Source organism: Etheostoma cragini, chromosome 8, assembly GCF_013103735.1.
Source record: "Etheostoma cragini isolate CJK2018 chromosome 8, CSU_Ecrag_1.0, whole genome shotgun sequence".
NCBI classification, from domain to species: Eukaryota; Metazoa; Chordata; class Actinopteri; order Perciformes; family Percidae; genus Etheostoma; species Etheostoma cragini.
Window position 1 is genome coordinate 8,151,148 of NC_048414.1, and position 19,520 is coordinate 8,170,667.

The window sequence follows — 19,520 nt, forward strand, 5'->3', positions numbered from 1 at the left end:
TACAGCAAGTGTGCTCTTCTGTCAATAGACTTTAGAATTGTAAGAATTAATATAGTTGTGATTCTATGAGGCATAGAGATTAACACCTTTAATTAGTTCTTCCCTCCAAATCTTATCCGTCTAGCCTCAGGCCATGTAACAAAGTGACAAAGTAGTCACTGTCTTCCTTCACATTTCCCTCGTCCATTGTCCAACCGTGCTTCACAAGTGTGACCTACAGTTTGTCTCTCATCTCTCATCTCATCTCCCTCAAGCCCCTACTTTCCTGTCCAATCATTGTTCACTTATGTCTCTGATTTACAGACAAGAGATCACGGCTTGGCCCTAGATTAAAGAGTGTGAAGACGTGAGGGAGACTGAAGAGAAGAATGTTATACCCCCGGGTGTCTGATCTCAACCAGTGTGTGAATGAGTTTGACAGGAAGGTTCACCGATAAACACACAAGGCCACACTGGCTGCACATGTTAACAAACACAACCAACACATTCAGTTTGGCAGACGAACATAATTCAGCATGTACAGTATAAACAATTGCATCTTAATTGTCATGGCCAGCCACAACTCCTCACTTGACTCTCTCTCTCTCTCCACCTAAACATATACTTGCTGCCATGTCTTATTCTTCTACTCTAATATACCTGAACTCTTATCTTATAGTAAAAACATTCTTCAGCTCCCCTTGGCTCTTACTTTTTGAGTTTCTTCCAAGATCATTTTAGCGTCTCTGAAGTGTTACAGCACCAAGGCTGCATGGCTCGGATGCCTTTTTTGGACTGGGCAGAATTCAAGCTTGTTCTAGTCATACTGTACATGGCTACTTTTCTAAAATGTAAAAACAACATTTAACCATTAAAGTGTGGTTAATGTTTATCTGCAGATTATTTCTCTATTGATCATTTAGTCTACAAAACATCAAACAGTAGTAAAAAAACGGCCACACAAGTTTTAAATGTATTGTTTTGTCCGACCAACAGTCCAAAAATATTTCATTTACCATCACATTTGACAAAGAAACCGGCAAGAGAACTAGCTAATTTCTGCCATTTCTGCTCGACAAACGACTGAAACTATTAATCGATTATCAAAATAGTTGATAATTAATTGTCTTTCTATTAGCTAATTGATTAATCAACTGATTCTTGTATCTCTAAAAGAAACTGTCAATATTATGTGTGCAAAGGCCTACGTACCTTAGTATGATCAGAGATTAACACAGAACATTCAGAATGAGAACAAGCTCTCACAACAAGGTGTATGTACATCTCAACATTTACCTGATTCTCCTATTGTGTCAGTCCTATTGTGTTTTCTTTTTATGCATCCGCCTTGGCAAGAACTGTGACGGAGGCATTATGTTTTTGAGTTTTCAGTCCAGAAAATATCAGGAACATGACTGAAATGAATTTGGTGGTCAAATTTCAAGGTTACTGTGACATTACATAACATGTTTTGGGGCAGAATGCAAGAATTTCTTCAGTAACACACACAAATGTCCAGTAGGATAAAATGATGAAGGGAGTATGTTTGACATCCAAAAGGTCAACATCATAATTTAACTTGTATTTATCAAAAGTCAATAATTGACTCAATAAGCCAACATAACTACAATAATAACATCCTCATCTTAAAATGTCAATAGATGTTGCTATCATTGGTATAATTCAATGTGATATAGCATTAACTTTCCAGGTCTGGTCTAGGAAGTGTGGAATACTGTTTTATCATATGAGATAAGTTATGACGATATATGTTAAGATAAGATATATGTTAGTCTGTGGTCTATTTAATTCTTTTGATATAAAAGTACCCCCTAGAAAAACTAGAAAACTTATTTTGTGGAAATAAATGTCAATGCCAATACATTTCCACATGATATTCATACCACCTGATGCTAAAGGTTGTGACTGTGCAGTCAAAACCGAGCACCTTGATAGACTTGCTGACAGATACATACACATACACAATTGCATACTCAAAGCAAACTATCCTTCAATTTTCACTATCTTGGTCTTGATCTCTCTTTCTCTTTCTTTCTCTCACTTTCTCTCTCGGTTTCTCTCACTCTCTGCTTTAGTCACTCCATTTGTTTTTCTTCTTTCTAATGCACTCACGCTCTTTCTGTCCCTCTCATGCCTTAAATGTTATTCCAGTCTGGCTGGCTCTGCATTGCAGTTCAATGGCACTACTCAGGATGAAGAGAGAATCATTTATGGGCTTTATTTAGACCTATAGGACTCTTTGAGGGAAGACACTTGTTTTCAATGAAACCAAGAAACCAGGAGAAGACCATGGAGAAGACAGAGACAAGCTGAGCAGAGACAAGAAAGAGAGACATTTAAACTTTTACTAGAAAGACACCTCAATTACCTGTGGCAGATCAGCTGAGTACAAATCTTCTTTTTATTAACAATGCCGTCCCCAATAACAATCACTATTAAACCTTAAGAAACTGCAAACTTAGTTTTGATTTCATTGGATGCTGAACACATTGGGTATGCCAGTCAAACACAAGGTGCAAATTGTGAAGGCAGCAGTACAATAGCTCATGTACTGCTGCTGTAGCATTTCCATTTACAGAACACCTGTTAACATATGGAGGGCAAATAAAGGCCAAGCATTTTACTTAATCACTGTAAGATACATGTTACTCTAAATGCACAAATATGTCCCTTAGGATCCTCATACAGTACCTGTGTAAAAACAATGCGATGAGTTGATGAGTGCCATTTACATATTAAGCACTTTAAATTGAAGAAAAAAACAAGTCTATCATTTGTCTTGCACTTCCAGAACTACATTGTACATGATTATAGTGAATGATAAGGCAGTGGTTGTTGTGTTCCTGCATTGAGTCCCTGCCTAAGGATCCTGCACACTCACAGTGTTTTAAATGACTCTGGCAGAATAGAGGTTGATAAAGTAATCAAACGCCATATACTTATGAGAAATTTATAAAACTTTTAAGTTGTTCTGCCCTATCTGTGCAACAAATAAACAGTCAGGGTGCTGTAAGTAATGTTAAATCAATCAAATATAATTGTACAATGCAATAATTCCTTTTGATTTTTATGATGAATTTATATATGAGTTTGTCCTTAATGCAGTAATTAGTCATTGGTTTTAGTACTAAGAACCAACGTAGTTCCTTTATGAAACTTTAAGAAGGGTTATGCCCTGAAATGAAAGTTCAACTACTGTTGCTTCTTTGATTAACTAAACAGTGTCAGCACTGCACAAATACCCACAGACTCCAAAGACCCACAATTACATAAAAGTACATTGTGTGCCTCGCAGTTCTAGATGTGTGGTTAAAAATGCTGTCACACGTACATCTTGAATGATGTTTTTTCATTGACAGATGACAATTAGAGAACACAACGCATAGACTAAAAGTGACTAAAATACATTTAGAAAAAAAAAAATAAGTAACTAAATAAATGAATCACAGAAATATTTCTCTGACTGACATAACATCACTGGCTCTAAAATTATAATTTCCTGGAAGTTAACTTTACCCTCAAGAAACAAACCCCCACATTCACTTCTACCAATTATACATTTTAATGGCCAAGACCTGTAACTTACATATACAGTATGTTGACCCAGTAGCACTGTTTTCTCTCCAAACCGACCACATGATTTGACTGAAAGTATATAAAATAAATAGAACCTATGACCTGACCTGAGTGTTTTTAACCAGAAGGAAAACCTTCGCAGCAAATACGCCTTCAAATTTTATTTTGGCCTGCTGGTCAACAGTCAATATTTTGTTATTGTCTTTATTTTATTTTTTTGGGACATTTTAAGCCTTTATGTCCACAGGGCAAACAAATACATGAAAGGGGAGAGAGAGAGACGGGGTATGACAAGTAGCAAAAGGCCGCAGGTCGGAGTCAAACCAGCGGCCGCTTACCTCATCACAGACAAATGTAGAATTCTTTTTCTTTCTTTCTATCTTTCTTTCTTTCTTTCTTTCTTTCTTTCTTTCTTTCTTTTGTTCTCCCGCTCAGTCTTATACCACTGCCAAGACTAATTCAGGAAATATTAGGTTTTGTTTGTCATAGCCAGTATTTAAAAAAAAAAAATAAAAAATTTAAAAATCTGTCACAGCTTTCTCTCCACAGTGGCATCTAATTATTTTTTGTATGTATCACTTTTCATTTTTGTAATTACTTAGTCACGCTTGAAAGTGACTTTGATTTCTAAGTCCTGCACAAGGCTACAGTAATAAAATACAAAGTCAGTTTGCCATGAGCTTGTTTTATGGGAAGTGAGCTTGTTTTATGGGAATTATCATTGCTATCATTTCTGAGGTGAACTTTGTAAGAATCAACTTAATTGAAACGTATTGAGTTGGTAGTTAGTTCTGGTTAAGGATGAAAGCTTTGTTCACATATAAATCAGATATTTAGTGTTGATTAAATATTGTTCTTTGAAGTTACAGATGTGTGTATTTGTTTGTGTGGCTGGGTTTATTCATTGCTTAATGTTTTGAAAAGGCCTTCCTAATCCTTCAGTCTCTCCAACCCTCCATTGTCTTAGTGTATTTTAAAAGGCAACCAATCTCAGGTGAAGATGCAACTTTTCAAAGCTATGTTTGATATTAGTTTGTTAGCATCTTCCTATTTCTTGCTTTCCCAAGGTTTTCAAGTCAACATTAAAAGTACAAAAGTTACACAACTGTTTGGGTGGATTGATCCCACTTTTGCAACCAGACCTACTCAGGTGAAGAACTAGCCGAATCAGATACTTATTAACCTCATCAGTCACTGTTTAGATGATAACATGACCTGCTGGCGCTATAAACGCAATAATTATCTACTACCTGTCTGAAGGAGGAAACTGATCAACCGCTGCCTTTTTTCATTAAGATTGATCATATCAATAGCACTTATATTTTTTGCAGATCCTTTACCTTGAATTGCTTTGCTGATGTTGTATGATCTGATACCTTGCTTTTCAAGAGTAGTGCACCTAATTTCTTTTAATATTTTTTCTATAACTGCAATGATATACTGTACCAGTAGTATTTGCAGCTGTTTTGCTCCCTTACCCTAATATGACATTATGTCTACCCTTGTGTGTCTAGGTGTTATTTGACGACACATACAAAAGTGGTGGCAAAATATCCCGGATAGGGGCGCTTTCATCTTGTAATTTGGAGCCAGTGTCTACACAGTAAATAGGGCAGTGGTCCCGCCCATACACCCACCCAACCAATCTTGAGTCATTCTCAGCTGTCAATCACAACATTTCGACCCACCAAACTCATCAGAAAGATGGGCTCTTGAACATGTAACATAAGCATTATAAGAACTACCTAAAATTATGGACATTATCTTTATGAAAAAGTTATTTTTTGTTTACTTAGATTTGTTAGTTTGGCCCATGTCCGATCCAAGGTGGGGGAAGGGTCTCTGACCTATACTGCAGCCATGCAGTCACCAGGGGGCGATCAAGATGTTTGGCTTCACTTTTGGGGAGTTGTCAAGCCATCCATCTTCATGTACAGTCTATGGTTTGAACCTAGAAGAACACACTGTGCAAATGCAATTGTTCTTGTGCATTGTAAAAACTCTGCATGTCTTTATGTCTCTGCATAGACAGCTACAGAAATTATTTGTTTTTACTAGGCTTGGTTTAATTTGAAATGGCTGCAGTGATATTTCATTCATAGCTGCCTGAATGCGTCTGCATCTGGGCTTCTGCATGTGGTTGTTAATTGCGCTGTATTGCTGTGATAAAATGTGATTCTCACAGTTGTGTCTGAGTGTCAGAAACACAGTGACTCTGAGCAGGATAGAGTTAAGATGCCAAATCGATATCGTAGGCAGCAGTGATTGATCTATTACTTGCGGGTTTGCATACTCCCTCTCTTTCGCTCTCAGGCTCCACAATGTGGTAGCTAGAGGGCTAGAAGTGCTCTGACGAGACACAATAACCGTTTCGTCGTTTACACTCTGGACAGAGTGAAAAACAGTGCAGTAATATATTTTAATGGTTGAATTTAGCATGATAATACTGTATGTGTGGTTCAGTTAACAGTTAACCAACCTTTTGTCTAATTTCTTGATATCAGTAATTTATGGACATATATACACTTGTTTATTAGATTGCAGAAGTTAACCGACTTGATTGTATTTTTCACATCCATATAGTACCTGTGAATGAGGTCTGCACGATTAATCGTTATAAAAACGCAATCTCGATCTGTTCACTCTGTTTACGATTTAATTTTTAAATAACTTTGATTTTTTTATTTTCATTTATTTAATTTTTTAACGACGTTGATTCTCATTTAATTTTACTATCCGACTGCATCACAAACGCTGCTACTTTCTTCCGTGAGTTTTAAATATAGACTGTATGAAATAGGTTTTAAAAGGCTCCCAAGCACCGGAATGCTCTCCCTTCTCTTCATTGAAGCCCTTATGTGTACAGGCTTGTGGTGATGCGAATGTGCCATAGGTGCCAACATTTTTTTAATGTTTAGTACCGCCAATTTGTTTTTTTTTGTCATGGTCAAAAGCAGCAGAGAATCGCGAGATCAATTCTAAGCTAACAAATCGTGATTCATAGTTTTCCCCGAATTGTGCAGGCCTACTGTGAACTCTCTCAATTATGACGGGAGAAAGCTACTGTAAGTGCAGCAGTTGCATATTTGCTAGTCTATATCCTTCGGGTTCCACTTCCGGGTTTGCATGTATTTTCTGTTTTCTTCCGTTTTCTTTGTGTTGAAATTTTAAAGTTGGTGAATTTATGGGGACTATTGTTGACTGCTCCTCAGAACTCTGTAAGGTAAATTAAGAAAGCTAGTTAAACTATCTGTCCAATCTGAGTTTTGATTTTGCAGAGGCTCTGTGCGGAGCTCACGCCGCCCATGACGATTCTTATTGGTTTAAAGAAATGCCATTAAACCAGAGCACGTTTTGCTTCCATTCCTAAATGCTATGTGGAGTAGCCAGACCCCTTTGGAGGAGGAGGGCAAAGCAAGACTACAAATTTGTCAGCTTAACTTTCAAAGCATGAGTAATGCACACTCACAAATGTAATGTAATGTATGCTGCTGAAAAAAGGGTGTCAGAAGAGTGCCGAAAGAGCTTTTGCTTACATATATTACGGTTTTGTTTACTTTAGTATGTTAACTACTTTAGCACTGGCTTTCAGGATAACCTTTTGTGAAAAGTAATGTATAATGGTAAAATGTGTTCATACCTATGTAAATTAGTTATTATAATAAAAGGTCTAGCTGCCCACCCGGGCATGACATTGGAAGTTCAATACATTCCTCTGTAGTAGAAGATGTCTGATTGAATATTCTAGCAGGTTTTCAGCATGGAAATGTTAGATTCATTTGACTTTGCAAAATATCACTCTTTAATATCTTGGTTTTACTTAACTAAAGTGCAATATGTGATATTTAAAAAAAAGACGTGCTTAACCTTCTCTCCTCTTTTCCTTTTATCTCTGCAGAAATGTATGAAATTCAATGTGGATGCCCCTATCTGGCTGTCAAAGCAGCGGATCCTGTGTACTCTCAACCAGAGCCTGAAGGATGTACTCAACTATGGCCTATTCCAGCCAGCCTACAACGGCAGGGCTGGCAAGTTTCTGGATGAGGAGAGACAGCTAAGGGAATACCCCTTCCCATCCATTGCTCCTGTACCTTACCTAGAGGTAGGTATGGATCATGTGTATGTATGAGGCTTTATGGAGAGTTAGCAGGAGAGAGCAAGAGATGGAAAAAGAGGTGACACATGCCACCACACCATAGATAAACTCTCTCTATGGGGGGGAAATCAATTCACATAAGAATTGTTATTTTTAACTTTTACAATTATGAATCAATTTTCAGATTCCAAAACTCAAACTGTCATTGATAAAGTTATCTTGATGGAATGAGAAAGGCGAAACCTACTGTGGTCTGGCTTAATGGATGTACATTGCAGAGAAAACCCTGACATAGATAGCCCCCCCTTTAGCTATCTCCGCTATCTATTTTGCACGGGCGCCCCTTCGCTGGGGCTTCGCACCATCCAGGTTGGTTCTGATTTGTTTAAAGAAATACAAACAAGCCAGAATGATTTTTTTCTCTATTCCAGAATAGATCAGCAGTGTACCAGATCATACTTTACATCTTATATTGCATGCACACACTATTTATATTCTTTGAAAAAAGAGTGTTGCATGTCTTTCGGATTAATTGTATTAATAATTAGCTTTGCAAGATATTATTATAGTATTAAACGAATACTATCTAACTGACATTCTAACATGGAGTAACATTCACCTGGTTTGCACAGTGAGTAATCCAGTCTATGAAAAGAGACAGAGACTTAACAGATATACAAATAATGTAAATTTGACCTTGCTTAAATCATGTCAAATTACTGTATAACAACAACATGAGGGTATTTATTATTTCATATTGACCTTTGAGGGACACTGTTGTCAGGTAATTTTATTTATATAGACTACACACATTACTATAGACTAAAAACATTATGCCTGTTGTCTGTCAATCATCTTATAAGCTTGTTATTAAACCTGCTGTGGTCTTTTTGAAGTTGTCTGTGTGTCAAAGGCACACACATGAAGGTTCATGCATTATGTTGATGTGGGTAAGTGCATCATTGTGCATGTAATGTTTGCTTTTTTCAGTCATGGGTCAGTCAATTTTAGCAGCAATCAGTTCAGTTTAATGACAATCTCTAATGCATTGGGACATGCTGCTATTATTTTTAACTATATTATTACTTATGATAGTACCACATATATCTCTTTAATTAAAAACACTTTACCATGTTTCTACAAACTAAACTCAAATTAAACTGTTTACATGAATATTTTCCTTGTACAATCTGTGTTATCGCTAACTTTAAATCTACGGTAGGACTTGCAAAAGGCTTACAGTGTAACAGAACAAGTGTGGTCTCCGATCAGTTTGTGCGTTTGTGTCTGTGTATGTATGTGCGCGGGTGTCTACTACTACTGCACTGTGTGTGTCATTGATTGACTAGCAGTAATTCCCTGAGGCCTGTGGTGTGTAGAGATGATTGACAGGTTTGGATTAGCAGCTCAAAACCGCTCTGCTCTGTCGTGGATTTACCCTTTACTCATTTACACAAACACACACACACACACATACACACACAGAAAAAGGGAATACATTGTGAGTACTAGGCAGTGAAAGTTATTACAGGCTGTTGGTGTTCAGTGAAACTTGTCTTTTAAACAAGCAGCTTGTAAAAGACCTTGTAAATGATCTGGCTTTCGACATGTTGAGAAAGTAAATTCACATGTTTGTTGTAGTGTAGTGTTTTGTTGTAGTGAAAGAACACATATGACATTGATGTTTAAATCTTCAGTTATACTTTACGTATTGTCACAATTTGATTTTGCATAATTTCTGCCACAAAATTTATCCACCTTCTCATTACCTTTAATTTTTTTCATATACTGAAGTTTGGTATCATCCAATCGGTCTGGTCATCAGAGATCAACATTGTTTTTACTTTGATTAACTATTTGACGTTCTAAAGTTGAAAAAAGAATTTAATTCAAAGTTTCTAAACACTTTATCTTTCTTATATTAATCCACTTGTCTTTTTAATTTGTTAAACCTGCATGCAACGTCCCTCTTGCGAATTCATTTACTTGAAATTGGACGCCTTCGTTATTGTTTTGCAATTTATATTTTACATTTAAGCTTCTAGGTTCAGTAGATGGACTTTCAAGCAAGATATAATGTGTGGAAAAGATCACAAGTAGAACGCTGGAAAAAGATGACAGCTGTAAACAGCAAATATTTGTTCTCATATTGTTATCACATGGTTATTAAATGAGTAAGAAGTTGCTCTCTTTCTCTCTCAGAGGATAAGCTAATATGTGATACCGATTAGACATTGGTCTGAGGAGCTGATTCTGTGTGACAAACTAATTTGGAGTGACTTTGATAATTAACATTATTATTGTTTATTTAGTTTGTAGTATTTTTGTTAAGCAGTAACACAGAGAAAAAGAAAGGGTAAAACCTGCTTAGCCTCTTTTGTATGTTCTTGTTGTGTTTCAGTTCCGCTATAAAAGACGTGTCTACACCCAAAGTCACCTGGATGAAAAACAGCTGTCTAAGCTCCACACCAAGGTAAGACCAAACAGCTGTTCACACAGTCCTCCCGACATCTGAAAAGTGTATGCTTTGTGCAATCTGCTAAACCTAGTGAATGACACATATTCAATGCATAGGCCTTTGGTCCGAGCTTGGATAGCAAGGAGGCCATGTGGTTTCAGCAAGTTCAGGGAGGCTCTGGTTAACTTTTATGCTCTAATCTTTATAAAATGCTTGAAAAGAGGGCCTCAATAACAGCTCGACCATGTGTGGGTTTGTTGGTTCATTCATGTGTAATTGAAGCACTCTTGAGGCCATGCAGAGCCCCAAGAGCTTTGCATGAAGACAGTTTGTGTGTGACAATGTTGGTTTTGTGCTGTCATAGCACGTTAACATGAACTGGTGGAGATCAAGGTAAAACTGTGGTTTAACTTGATTCATCACATCTTTCACCAATGCTGTGTAATTGCTTCTGTCAAAATACTCAGCAGGTGGTATCACTGTAATTTTCCTCCTTGTCCTTTGTTGAACACATACGATCCTGTCCTACTCAAACATACAAACTACAGTAGAACCAAACAACATGACAGGTTAAGCTACGCCGATTTGTCTCTTGTTGACCACCAACACACTGTTTTATTGTGAAAATAATACTTACTGTAATATGTGTAACAGGCATTTGTTTATTACTGACCATGAATAGATACAGAAGGAGAGGCAGTAAAATCCTTCTGTAATCGTTGGAGGCAGGCTTATACAGAGAAACCAAAAAGACAGTCCAAACTGGCAAACAGAACCAAAGAGGCAAAGCTGGCAGACAGTGGTCCAGGGCAGGCAGGTGGTCCCAAACACAGATACAAAGCTGCAGAGTAGGACAAAGACTGGCACAGTAAGGCTACTGAGCAACCTAGACAATCTGGCACAGTGAGAGTGCTGGCTGGGCACTGTATATACTATGACTAATAAAGTAATGGTGAACAGGTATGCAAGCAGGTGACTGATCATGTGTTGTCTGAAGCAAGAACTCAGTGGGGACTACTAGTGGACAGGTGAAGAGTGGCAGGTCTGAAATATCAAATGTCAGTAAGTAGATGCAGATGAGCTAGATAGAGATGATTCTCTGTGTGTGTGTTTGTGTGTTTGTTTTTCTTTCTGCGTTTGTGTGTGTGCATGCATGTGGGTGTGATAAGTGGAACAGACGGCAGTGATAATTAAATGCATTTTTATCATACCCCATCAGAGGGCAGAAGATTTACACTGGAGTGAATAAACAGTGTCAATTGTCTGTCTGTCGTGAGTTGGAGGGAGAAAGAGAAGAATAGTGGGAGCTGCAGTTGCTTAAAAATCATAGAACTGCAGTTTTAATCATTTACAATATGCACCAGTCAGTGTGTTTCAGTCTCATGATTGTGAAAAGCCTATTTTCCAGTTTCAGCTCAACTTTACTGATACAATTTTAGTTTTTTAGCATATGCAGATTTTGTCAAACACTGTTGAAACATGCTGCATCACATAATAATATGATGAAAACAATACCATTAAGTAAGACCACAAAGTATGCCGCTATCCCCCTTATGTGTGGCTAATGTTCTAAGATTCACTTTTCTTGTAGAAAATAGATTGCTGAGAGCTGAGAGCAGTTTAACAGCTTATTACAAATCAAGCTTTGTAGTGAGCTCAATATACAGTACATTCCATGATGAAATTTAATATTTGGGGACTTAACTCTATTGATAAGCACCTCCTAGTAACAAATTATCTTTTCTTTTTTAAAGAATTAGTAAAAGAGCCTCTGCAATTTTACATTTTACATTATTGCTGCATTGGTGTCTGCTACTTTGTCACAGTGATAAATCCAGCTGTCTTTACTGTCTTTGTGTGTTTCTCAGTTGCTTTCAACAGGCGGGAAAACAGCACTTTCAAGATATTGTAAAATACTATTCTCTATATAATAAATGAACAGAGGTTGTATCTATAAGCAGTGTCTTTGCAGACGTGGCATGCAGTAGAACATTTTCTTGTCAGGGTCCAATTCCTTGTGGGAAACTTTTGAACATTTACTTTGGAATTAAGAGGCCAAAATGTGGTATGTTTGGGGTTCCATGGCTGTGTCCTGGATTTGTGTGAGGGACATTTGAAAAATCATTGAAAATGGTTTCTTAGAAAGAGAGGAAACTTTGAGTCCATTGTTGGGCTATTTTGTGCATCTGCTGTGTTCATAGGACTGTGTGTTTCCTGCTGTGCATCATGTACTATTGCGAGTGACAGAGAGAACAAGAATGAAAAATAGTGAATGAATGGGATGAGTCATACTCTCAAATATTGTCTCTTCACTAAGCGGTCTGGTATGAGGTACTGCTGTCTGCTACTGTGCTACATTGATATAACAAAGTATATGAGTGTGACTCAACCAAGATGAGTTTCTGCCCAGCTGCAATAAATCCTCTATAAAGAGATAATTTGTTTTATTGGCCTGCCTCACAGGCCAAAGGGAGTGGAACTGGTTAAATTCTCAAATGGAGAAAAGAGTGTGAATCTCCCAGCCACTTACAATATCTCACTAAGTACAAACCTTATTGTGTGAATGGGTAGGGAAAGCCACAGTATTGTTTGAGTTTTTTTCTTTTTTTTCTTAGCAATGAGTAATTCAGGACAGCTGTGTTATTGGAGAGAATAAAGGTGGTAATTTGGCTTCACAGATGGCTCCAGAAGCAGCCATAGTAAATTCTTGTTTTCTCAGTTACTAATCTGCTTGTCTCTCAACACAGAGACACATGATGACAAAGACCAGTCAATATAGGAGATATCTAGTCAAATATCTGTCACAATTCATTTATTTATAAAATACTGGTGATTGTTTGTGTGTGAAGTATGTACATGTTAAACTGGAAAGTTCAAATTGCAATACAACCTGGATGCTGTTATAGGCTAGAGTATCTACTGATTCCTCAGTAAAAGCTATGTAGAAGGAATGCTGCTTAACCTATGATACTATTCGTTTTAATCCGTTGGAGTCAGAGCCAACTGCTATATACATATGCTTAATATAAACCTAATATATGCAGATGTATGAAAAGTTCCTTTATAAAAAATACTTTACACTTTTTAGGACTGTATTCAAAGGACAGCTGAAGAAGTGAAAGGGGAGAGAAAGGGGAGAATGACATGCAGCAAAGGACTGCAGGTTGGAGTCGAACCCCGGCTCCATGCATTGAGGAATAAACCTCTATATATGGGAGCCCGCTCTACTAACTGAGATATCCAGGCACCTATAAGATACTTTTAGAACTGAGATTAGTGGTATATCAATAATTCGTAATAAAAGTAGTATGCTAATTATTCAGTCATAAATGTTAAAGGCGTTTTATTATCTCTGTCGAGGCAGTGGTGATAAAACCAAAGTATTCTCTTGTGCTTGCATTGGCCAAGATGAGCTTTAAGCAAGTGATGTTACAACGTAATGGAACATTGACGTTTGCCCCCCTCTCTTCTCTGAATGGCACATTTACTTTTGTTGCATTATGACTTCCAGGGGTTAAGAGGGAAATCTGGTTATGGGTGACTCTCGCAGCCTTAGCAGTCATGATGTTCACTATTTAGCCTGCAGCAAACTGCCCTGTAAGGCAGAGGTCAAGTATTAGCCTACTTTGTTGGTATGGAGCTCGTTAGCCGCAGGTTAACGTTTGAAATGAGGTCATAATTGATAGAATTTTCCCATTGTTTTTTCCCCCTCTACATCTGACCCAACCAGATTCCCTCACCCCGGAGCCGTCCTGGTTAACAACGCAGGGTGGCTGCATATAACAATTACATGGTATATTTTAAGGGGGAAAAAAGAGCACGTGTGTGGGTGTTTGGTGTAGGATGTGGGCCATGTGACAGACAGGGCGGCATAATGGGTGGCTTTCTTGCAGTGTGACAAAGGGCTTCCAGTGAGTTCTAATCCCTTTTTTATCAGTCCTCCTGAACTATCAGCAGTTTACTTTAACTGACCAATGACTGTTTGACATCTAAGACTTGATTTTGCCCTTCAATTTTCCAATAAACTTTGTCTACACTGTATTACCATATTGCCTCTTTACTCAGTATATTTTCCAAGTGCAGTGGGATTGATCAGTTCACTTCAGATGTATGTGACCTTGGGAGAAACTACTGTACGTGTTCTGGAGTAAAGATCTCAACAGTTTAAAGTTGGTGTATGTAATGATATGATAATATATTCATTATTACAAATATGAATTAAATCCTGGGCATTATAGCCCTAGAGTTGGCTAAGGAGGGGGTGGGTTGGAAGAAACTAAAGGCATATACAGTAATGGAAAGCATTTACTTACGCACTATTTGGTAATGTGCTCACAGACTCCAGTGAACACACTGCTAAAGTGAGGGCATTTCAATTGTGTTAATGTCATAAACCAGTTAAGTCATTGCACACAATATCAACATCTAAACGGTGCTTACTGTTTGGTTAAAAATGATTTAACATGATTCACAAGCTAAACCAATCTTCACACATCATGCCAATTTTGTTGACAGTGTGTGGGAAAGCATTATTCACAAAAGGCTCCCTCATAAAACATATTGCAGGGTAATTCTATTCCTCCTACACTGAGGCTGTTTATTGCTGTTAGCAAGTTATTGTATTTATGAATGAGAATTCCTGCATTATTTTTAATTTACAATGACACTATCCAAAGAATGTTGCACATTGTAGATGTTCTGTTATTGTTCTGAGATGCCGGATCAGACTGAGCATTTGTACAGTGCCTAAACCCTTCTATCAGTGTGCTTGAAATGTCATATAACAGTGGGTTTGGACTGTGTTCTTTTCTTTATTTTCTCTCATTGTGAAAATCCTTATCTTCTTAGTTTCTACACTCCACCTATTTTCGATTTATTTCCCTATTATTTCTTCCTGTTTTCCCTCCCTCTATCTTACGCTTTCTCTCCTCCCTCTATTTTCCCTCCCTTTTCTCTGGCTCTCTCTCTCTCCACCCTCCCTCTGTTCTCTCCAGCATCCTGCAAAATTGTCCCTTACCATCTCTCAGTCTGTGCATGCACAGGAGTCAGTGTGTGCGCCTGTGCTTGGGTGAGTGTTTGTGTGAGTGAGTGACCATGTGAGTGTGCATGTGGTACTTTGACAAGGCGAGAGGTAGAGAAGAAGAGAGAACAAGAGGAAAGGAGACGAGGAGGAGGGGGACAGGATATGTCCATGTGGATGATGTTTTGGCATTGGGACTGTAGCTGACCTACGAGAGTGTGTGTGTGTGTGTGTGTGTGTGTGTCACGAGGAGGGTGTCCGTGTGTTTGTGAGATGGGATCCGCTCTGGGCAGAAGACAAAAAGCTGAAAGACGAGAAAGAAAAACTAGAAAAGCCAGGAAGGCCCGGCTCAATAGTAAGGTACCCCAGTTGCTCTCATCATCTCTGCATTTAATTTTATCATTTTTTTCTGGTGTAAGGATGTCTGTTTCCTCCTCTGCTTTTCTGTTTTTCATACTTTCCTCCTCTGATATGCCCGAACACTCCCCAACTCATCCCTGTGTACCCGTCTATGCTCTCTCTCTCTTTTTCGCTCCCTGGCTTTCGTTCTGTTTTTATGCTGCATGTTGGTTGTGTGAAGAGCTGGTGCAGTCTTGTCTGAAACCTTGACAGAATGCTAATGTTTCTCTCTGCACTGTTTCAGTTGCTAACCATAGGGTTTGAGCACTGTATCTTTGCGTGTGTGTGTGTGTGTGTGTGGCAGACATTCCTATATTAAATTGTTTGTGTGCAGTTCTACATGTGTATGAAAATATCTTTATGAATGCACATATGTGTGTTTGCCAGTGGGTCACACCAAGAGACAACTTGCCATGTGGTCTTTACTGTCTGTTCTCACAGTGTTCCGCTTGTGTCACATTGCTGTCATAACCTGCTATTGATGCTGTCTGATGGAGACGGCTTTGTTGTGCATGTGTGTTTGTTTTTGGAGAGAGACGATAGCTGTGGCACAGTAGGTAAACTTGTTAAGGTAAGTAACTGTACACATACAGTGAACCTCCACTGGGAGTCTCAGAGCTGTCAGTTTCACTCAGTTAGAGACGGCTCAGCAGGTGGCAGCTGTCAACAGCCTGCCCTGCAGGCAGCTTGACCTGAACTACTGCACAAATGGGCAGCCTGACCTACTCTACAAAAAATCCCTCACAAACATGTCTTCCATAAGGCCATTCGGTAAATTATTGATACAGTAGTCTATATCCATGACGTTCCACTTCCGCGATTGCTCTGATGCCGCCAGAAATTTGGCTGAATTTTTTCGGCCGGATGTCCATTACCTTCCGCTTTCTTAGTGTTCAAATTTTAAAGTCGGGTTGATTTATGAGGACTAAGGTTAGACTGATCCTCACATCTATGCAGGATAAATGCAGACTGCAAACTAGACAATCTGAGTTTTCTGTTGCACGACTAAAACAACTTTTGATGGTACACGTTCCATTAACACAAGTTCTTTCCCGACGCTGTTTTGCAGTGGCACAAGGGCTCCGTTTGCCGTGATTAGTTGAAAGACATGTCAATAAACCAGAGGACATTTTTCTCCCATTCCGGCATGCTGTGTGGACCAGCCAGACCCTCCTTCACAGCGCTGTGGAGGAAAAAGCGAGACTATTGATACAGTATAGAATCAATGGGATATAAAACCCTATCATTTACAGTTTTACACCCTGTAATCTCTGTTATTTTGTATTTCAAATGCTTATATTATATTACATTACATGTGGTTTAGCTGATGCTTTAATCCAAAGCAACTTACAATTGCTGTATATCAGAGGTTGCAAGTCTCTGGACCAACTAGGGGTCAAGTGTTTTGCTCAGGGACACATTAGTTGATGTATCCCAATGACAATCAAACCCAGATCTCCTGCACCAAAGGAATGTGTCATATACCACAGCGCCATCACCACCACCCTTAAAATAAATCTTGATTATGTTGTGATCAGTATGCTCTGAAACAGGCCATGTTGAAACTATAGCTATTAATAAAAATATATCTGCTTACAGGTACTGCTAATGTTGATTTTTATATTTTCTGTTTTTGTGATTCAAGTTGAGTATTATGTCAGTGCAGTTAATATAAGTTATGGAGAAATATGCTGTCCATAGCACTGAGACAAGGAGAAGTTGGATAAATTCAACCATTTCCACCAGGCAGTCTCTGACATTAGCAATATCAAGGATGCAGTCAACACATTCCCCACTTTGTGTATTAAGGCTCATACTGTACTGGACATTTCTGTGGTGTATGAAAATCATGCACACCAAAGCCGCATGCCTACGCCTAGAATAAAAATGTATCTTATTTTTCATGTTTGCAGATAATGTAAACCCAACAAAAAGCCATTTAGTTGGCACAAAGGCCCACATTCTTTCTCCTTTTGTTCATGTTTGCGTCTGAAATCTAAGACACTACTAATCTTGACTGATGTTTTTAATCAAAAATGGAGGTACCATGCATTTTGCATCCATCCATCCATTTAACTGAACTGGAACTTGAATTGCTGTTTGGTCTTGAGGATGATACACCTCAGTGCACAAGCTAATTTTACAATAAAGAAATAACGCATTGTATAGTTTCTTCTTCATAGAGTATAACATCCCACTAGCAGGAGACTCCATCATTCTAGGTCAGGAAGTATGAATAGATGACTGTATAATATGATGCCAGAGGCATTAAGTACAATAGAGTTCTAATAATCATCTGGCTGAATAAATACACTACCCACATACTCCCTGTCTCAGTGTTGGCTGCCCCTTTTCCCTTCTATTCTGTGTAGCCCGTAGGCCTTTTTGCAGCCAAGGTTCAAATGTATGGGAGGATGATTTTTGCTATATTTTCAGCTGTATTATGACCCAAGTGTTACTAGGTTGAGCTCCAGTTCCCCTTTAGTGTGTTTAGTTGTTTTTCACCCACTGGCTCTGCCCCCTTACTGTCAGCCTGCCTGTGTCCTTGTGTCAGTTTGTGCGTCTGTCTAAAATCACATGACTGAACCTGATTCAGCTCTTTCTTTCTCTGGACTCTTTGATTCTGATGACGGCATGCATTCTCACTGCTTACAAACGCAAACACACAGTCATGCGTACAAACAAAAATAGTGCTTTATTGTCATATTTCATGTGCAGATTTCAGTCAAGCGCTCCCTGCTCACTTAGCCGGGTCGTGCCAAGTAAACTTGTGGTATTTGTTTGGCCAGGCTTGTCTGGCACACTTGTGGCACACTTGGATACATAGTGGGATCAGAAACAATAAATTATTATACATCATACTGTAGGTGGCCGTGTTAGAAGCTGCAACAATAAGTCATTAAAAAGAAGATGGCGTGCACAGCTGTTTTCCCGGTTACTCTGTTTTGGATGAAGACATCGGGAGAGGACAGTCAGGAAGGAGCACTCCTGAGGGAGTTATTAACTAAGAGAGAAGTTTTTATTGAGGTGCTATTTTTTGTGGAACAGTGTTTCCGCTGATATGCTGTGGAACTGCAGAATAATTGAACAAAACTAAAATAAGTTTGATGTGGTTATTTAATTATTAGACATTTTCTTAAGCAGATCTGCAAGCAGATCTGCAAGCAGATCTGCTTAACAAGCAATTCTGGCTTGACAGAGCACAACACCACTCCAGTTAGGAGCTACTCTCTACCAGACCTCTCCTCCCACCGGGGCACATGGCAAGTCACCAAGATACCAACTTAGTGCCGTACAAAACTTTTTTGCGCACCCTGCGCTTACACGAGAACAGGGCCCATGTATGTATATAATATAGATATTCACAGTGCAGTATGACTTCAGCATGATTTTAAAGAACTTAGAGTTTTTCGGCGGACCTGTATTTATCTGGAAGTTTGTTCCAGACATGTGGAACATACAGACTGAAAGCTGCTTCTCCCTGTTTAGTTCTGACTCTGGGGAACGCAAGGAGACCTGTCCCAGATTACCTGAGAGGCCTTGGTGGTTCATTGTGTAGTAGCAACAGAAATATATTTTGGCCCTTAAACCCATTTAGGGATTTATAAACCAGCAGAAGTGTTTTGAAGTCAACTCTTTGAGGCACAGTAAGCTAGTGTAAAGATACAAGAACTGCATGCATCCACTTTCTTGGTCTTAGTGAGGACTCGAGCATCAGCATTCTGAATCAGCGGCAGCTGTCTGAATGATTTTTTAGGAAGACCTGTAAGGACACAATAGTCAAATCTACTCAAGATGAAAGCATGGACAAGTTTTTTCAAGTCCTGCTTACACATAAGTCCTTTAACCCTTGGTATATTCTTAAAGTGTTAATAGGCTGACTTTGTGATTGTCTTACAGTTTTTTTCAATCGCTAACAAGCGCTCACCCATACTTCAGATACTTTTTCTAAACTCTTAACACAGACTCAC

General features: G+C 38.6%; 1 protein-coding gene across 3 annotated transcripts in view; it reads left to right on the top strand.

Moving 5' to 3' along the window:
• shank3a (SH3 and multiple ankyrin repeat domains 3a) overlaps positions 1-19,520 on the top strand; it is a 167,323-nt gene that overhangs the window by 46,652 nt on the left and 101,151 nt on the right. For all 3 annotated transcript variants that reach the window (XM_034879872.1, XM_034879873.1, XM_034879870.1), the window contains exons 3-4: positions 7,475-7,678; positions 10,074-10,145. In XM_034879872.1, coding sequence (XP_034735763.1) covers positions 7,475-7,678; positions 10,074-10,145 — 276 coding nt within the window. The remainder of the gene's footprint in view (positions 1-7,474; positions 7,679-10,073; positions 10,146-19,520) is intronic.